The sequence below is a fragment of the Muscardinus avellanarius genome, assembly GCF_963383645.1.
Source record: "Muscardinus avellanarius genome assembly, chromosome: 16".
In the NCBI taxonomy this organism is placed as follows: Eukaryota; Metazoa; Chordata; class Mammalia; order Rodentia; family Gliridae; genus Muscardinus; species Muscardinus avellanarius.
The window spans coordinates 36,480,697-36,486,696 of record NC_137802.1 but is presented as its reverse complement, the minus strand read 5'-3'; the positions used below and the strand labels follow the sequence as shown (position 1 = coordinate 36,486,696).

The following is a 6,000-nucleotide window of genomic DNA, read 5'->3' as shown; positions in this document are numbered from 1 at the left end:
CACCGCGCGTCGGAACCACTCGCGGAGTGACGGGCGCTGGCGGCTGGACCTCCGCAAGCTCCTTCCCGGGAGCCGGCGCGCCTGCGCAGTGGAGCCCCTTTGTTGCCGGGCGCCGGGCGGGCCGCGCCTGCGCAGTGGGCCGGCACGCTCCGGTGCGCTGCGCAGCGCTGCGGGCGCCGGCTGGGGGCGAGCAGACCTCGAGCTGCCACCGCCGCAGCCGTTGCGACCGCGGCGTCCGGAGGCCGGGGAGGTGGGAGACTTCCCACATGGTGACTGAGATGTCCACCGAGGCGTTTTACCTCGTCTCCACCCTGGGAGGGTACTTGGTGACCTCGTTCTTGTTGCTTAAATACCCGACCCTGCTGCACCGGAGGAAGAAGCAGCGATTCCTCAGTAAACACATCTCACACCGCGGAGGTGAGGGGTCCGCAGAACCCGGGCCCGAGGCGGGGGGCTGGGTGCCGAGGGTGCTGAGGTCCCCCGCAGCTCCGCGTCACGCAGCCGGGTGGAAATGGGAGAGTTGGGAGGATGCGGCAGTGGGGCGCGCAGGCTCCCGCGGAGTGCGCGGGAGGCTCCTGCGGGGAGGGTCGGAGAGGGGTCTGGAGCCGGCGACCCTCCGGGTGGGGGTCCCGGGACTGCAGCGCTGTCACGAGCCCTCTCCGGGGAAAATGATCGGGAAGAAAATGAAAGGTGGACGGGGCGTTTCTCAGCGACTGGAAGGATGAGCGCATCATCCGTTCCAGGCAGCGAGGCACAAAGGGATGGGGGAGCGCCATGCAGATCCGGGGGTCCCCGCGCGGGAACCGGGAAGAGACTGCTGCTGCCAGCGGAGGGCTAAAGAGGTGGGCGAGCCGGGGCCAGCAGCGGGGCGGAGGCTCCGAGTGCACCCGAAGCGAGCTGCGACCAGACCCGGGTGTCTACGGGTCTGCGTGCTTGGGGGCTGGTCTCTCCTCCTCATCCCCTCCTGCACTCATACTTGAGCCCACAAAATTGAGAAGAGAGAGAAACCGAGTCCCTGAGCCAGGAACATTTCCAAGGTCACAGTTAGATCTCGGGCTGAACTGGGACAGAGAATTGGAGGGTAGGGCTCCAAACCTTGCACCTGTTTTGTTGGGTTGTTTTTTGTTTTTGAGCACCACCTTGTACCCTAACAATGACACATAGGTTTCTAGAAGACTAGAAAATGACTTTATGACCGGACCATATCGTTTAAAGAAAACAAAGATAAGGATTCTAGATTATACACCTTCCAGAGATAACAAACCAAGTTTTTGCCCCTTTATTATGGTTTAATAATATGACTTCGTTGCATTTCAAGCACAATGTATAATATGTTGTGAAATCGGATTATTTCAATTGCTTTTAACTTTAGGGATGAGTGCAAGACCAGGTTAAAATTGCTTGAAATTTGTAGTCTCGTGGTAAAGTCTAGGATTTTACAATCTAAAACTTGATTTAGTACCATAACCTCTACCATGAAAAGTATTGGTGAGGAAGAAAGCTTTTAGTTTTGTTTCGTTGGTTGGTACTGGGGATTCAAGGCAGGGGTATCAAGACAGGGGATTCCAGGTATACCTCCAGCCTTTTTTACTATTATCTTGAAACAGGGTCTTGCTAAGTTGCTGAAGGTGGCCTTTAACCTGCCATTCTCCTCTCTTAGCCTCCCAAGTACTGGGTTTACAAGCATATGTCACCATGCCTGACATAAAGTTTTAAATATCACAGAATTACATGATCATTCTTCTGTATAATTTCATTAGTTAATTAAATAGTTCTAAGAAATGACTTCAGTAGTTATCCTAGTCTCCCACTCTTGAAAAGCATAAAGGTTTTGTTGGTTGGTTGGTTGGTAATGGGGTGGAACCCAGGGGCCTTCTGTCTCCAGGCTATACCTCCAGCCCTATTTTATTTTTTATTTGGAAAAAAGGGTCTCGCTAAGTTGCTGAGGCTGACTTTGAACCTACGACCCTCCTGTCTCAGCCTCCCAAACTGGGATTACAGGTATGCACCACCACACCCAGCTGCATTAAAATTTTTTAAGCACTGATGGTTAAATGTCATTATTATTGCTTATTCTGTTTATCTGTGTGTGTGTTTTTTTTTTTGGTGGGGGTATACTGGGGATTGAACTTAAGGGTGTTTTACCTCTGAGCTACACCCCAGCCTATTTTATTTTTTATTTTAAAACATGTCTCACTAAGTTGCTGAGAATCTTGTCTAAGAAGCTGACTCTGGCTTTGAACCTGCAGTCCTCCTGTCTCAGCCTCCCAAGTATTGGAATTACAGGTGTGCATAACCATGCCTGGCCAAAATTTTAATTTTTTAAATGTGTTTTGTGTTTCATAGTACTGAGGAATGAACCCAGGGGTGCTCTACCACTGTGCTGCGTCTCCAGCCCTTTTTTTGTCTTTTTGTTTTGAGACAGGGACTCACTAAGTTGCTGTGGTTGGCCTGGAACTTGCAATCTTCCTGCATCAGTGTCCCAAGTAGCTGGGATTACAGGTGTGTGTCACTGTGCCTAAACAAAATTTTATTTTTTAATTAGTATGCAATGTAGAAGACAATTAGTACTTAACACATATCTTACATGCTGGCTCTGGATAATTTTTCTTGTAATCTTTTACATATGTCCTCTCACTTCCCTATTCACCAGTCTACATTTTTTATTTCTTTAAGAAAATTTTGCCGGGCATGGTGGCACATGCTTGTAATCCTAGTACTTGGGAGGCTGAAACAAGAGGATCACAGGTTCACAGCCAGCCTCAGCTACTTAGTGAAGCCTGTTTCAAAGAAACAGTAAAAAACAGGGCTGGACATGTAGCTCAGAGTAGCATGCCCCTGGGTTCAATCCCCAGTATTTCAAGAAAAACAAAAACAAAACAAAACAGAAAAAACAGGGCTGGGTTGTAGCCCAGAGGTAGAATGCCCCTGGGTTCATACCCAATACCACATACACACACACACACAAAGAAAGAAAATATTCTCATTTTATTTATGTTTCACTATATACGTTCCAACTTTTATACTATATTAATTTTTCTTTACTTATAAAGTGCCTGTAACTTGTGATTGGTTAATCTCTGATTGAAAAAGAAAAGGAAACATATATCTCTAACTAAATTTAAATGCTGTGAAGGAAAGAAATATCTGCTTATTTTCCTTTTTATCTCTCAAATGTTTCATATAATAATAAATGGCTGGGCGTGGTGGTACATATCTTTATCTCCCGCACTTGGGAGGCTAAGACAGGAGAACGGCAGGTTCATGGCCAACCTCAGCTACTTAGGCTCTCTGCAATTTAGTGAGACCCTGTTTCAAAATATGGAATAAAAAATAGGGCTGGAGGAGTAGCTCAGAGGTAGAATGCCTCTGGGTTTCATTCCCAGTCCACAAAACAACCCCCCCCCAAAAAAAATGACCTGGGTGTGGTGGTGTACACTTATAATCCCAGCATTCGGGAGGCTGAGACCAGAGGATCGTGGTTCACGGACAGCCTCAGCTACTTAGTGAGGCCCTCTGCAACTCAGTGAGACCCAGTTTCAAAATAAAGAATAAAAAAATAGGGCAGGGGTCGTAGCTCGGAGGTCTAATGCCCCTGGGTTCCATCCCCAGACCCGAAAAAAAAAAAAATGTACAGCCCATGTAATGGCACATACTTGTAATCCCAGTACTTGGGAGGCTGAGACAGGAGGATCACAGATTTGAAGTCAGCCTCAGCAACTTAGCAAGGCCCTCTGCAACTTAGTGAGACCCTGTTTTAAGAAATAAATCAGGTTAGGGGTATAACTTGGAAATAGAATGCCTCTGGGTTCCATCCCAAAACAAAAAACAAAACAAAAAACAAAACAAAAAACTAAATGTTCCAAAATGTACCAAAACAAAAATGTACCAAAACAAAAAACAAAACCAAAAACTAAATGTTCAACAGACATCACAGATTTGTCTTCCAGTTATGCTTCACCCACCGCTATCATTAAGATTTGGTAACCAGGGGTTGTGGCACACATGCTTGTAATCCCAGTCCTTGGGAGGCTAACACTGGGGATCACAGGTTCGCAACCAGTATCAGCTATTTAGTGAGGCCATACAGAAACTTTGTGAGACCCTGTTTCAAAATAAAGAATAAGAAAATAGGGTTGGGGGTGTAGCTCAGAGGTAGAATGCCTCTGGGCATAATACCCAGCACCCCCTCCCACATACACAAATAGAAAAGAAGTGGAGGTTCCCATTCCCATAGAAAGCCCCTGAGTTCAATCCCCAGTACACTCCTAAATTAACCTCACATATACATCACATGTATCATATATATGTGTATTGTGATGTTTATAAAACCATGTACCAGGGATAATAGTACATGTTTATACTCTTAGTGACCCAGGAGGTTGAAGCGAGAGGATCATAATTTGAGGCCAGCCTGAAAAATTTAGCAAGACTCTCTCTCAAAATAAAAACCAAAAAGGGCTAGGGATGTTGATCATAAGTAGAGTCCCCATAGGTTTGATCTTCAGTATCACACATAGACACAAAAGATAAATATGACAACTTGCATCAGGTACAAAAGAATAAACTGTAGCCGGGTGTGGTGGGCCATGCCTGTAATCCCAGTATTTGAGAGGATTGCAGGTTCGAAGCCAGCCTCAGCAACTTAGCAGTCCTCTCAGAAGCTTAGACCCTGTTTCAAAATAAAAATAAAAATAAAAAAATAAAAGTAAATAGGGCCGGGCATGCTGGCACACACTTGTAAGCCCAGCATTTGGGAGGCTGAGACAGGAGGATCTGGGTTCATGTACAGCCTCAGCTACTTAAGTGAGGCCCTTTGCAACTCAGTGAGACCCTGTTTCAAAAATATAGAATAAAAAAATAGGGCTGGGGGTATAGCTCAGAGGTAGAATGCCCCTGGGTTCCATCCCTAGTACTGCAAAAATAAATAAATAAATAAATAAATAAATAAATAAATAGGAATGGAGTGTAGCTCAGAGGAAGAATGCACCTATTCAATCCCCAGTCCCCCCCCCAAAAAAAAGGGGGGGGGAATTGTTCCGTAGAATGATCATTTGCAGAGCTAGAATTTGTGGAAATTGTATATGTTGTTTATTGGGAGATACAAAAAATAATGAGAAGCCTGGTTTTGTGAATTATGTTTTCACTATTAAAGAGAAAGGAAACTCAAGCTATCTCATGAGGGAAGAGCTGCCATTAAGTATTTCCTTGGGGAGGAAGGCCATACTTCTTAATTAGTCCCTTAGTTACTCTCCAGACTTTCACCATATGAGTCTGAGTAATTTGTGGTACTGAAGATGGAACCCAGGTACATTCTACCTCCAAGCTACACCCCCAGCCCTATTTTTTATTCTTTATTTTGAAACAGGGTCTCACTGAGTTGCAAAGGGCCTCCCTTAGTAGCTGAGGCTGTCTGTGAACCTGCATCCTACTGTCTCAGCCACCCAAATGCTGGGATTACAAGAGTGCACCACCATGTCCGCTTGAGTCTGAGTAATTTGAATCATCATTGTGAAATTTATCTTCTAGCCTTACAAATAGAAGTATAGGGCACCTTTAATCCCAATACTTGGGAGGCTAACACAGGAGGATTGGAGGTTCTGAGCTAGCCTTATCTACTTAGTGAGGTCCTGTTTCAAAATAAAAAAATAAGCTGGGTGTAATGGTGCATGCTTGTAATCCCAGTACTTGGAAGGCTGAGATGGAGGATTGCACAGGTTCGAAGCCAGCCTCAGCTACTCAGCAACTTGTGAGACCCTGTTTCCAAATAAAGTATAAAAATAGGTCTAGGAGTATAGCCTAGAGGTAGAAAGCCTCTGGGTTCCATCCCCAGTACCACTAAAATAAAAATAAAATAAAATAAAATATAAAGCCGGGCATGGTGGCACACGCTTGTAATTCCAGCACTTGGGAGGCTGAGACAGGAGGATCGCACAGGTTCAAAGCCAGCCTCAGCTACTTAGTGAGGCTCTCAGCAACTTAGTGAGACCCTGTTTCCAA

General features: G+C 45.6%; 1 protein-coding gene across 1 annotated transcript in view; it reads left to right on the top strand.

Annotated features, from left to right (window-relative positions):
- Positions 1-278: 278 nt before the first annotated feature.
- Positions 279-6,000, top strand: part of GDPD1 (glycerophosphodiester phosphodiesterase domain containing 1) — a gene marked incomplete at both ends in the record, with an annotated part of 44,042 nt that continues 38,320 nt past the window's right edge. The window contains one exon of the mRNA XM_080713292.1: positions 279-417. Coding sequence (XP_080569418.1) covers positions 279-417 — 139 coding nt within the window. The remainder of the gene's footprint in view (positions 418-6,000) is intronic.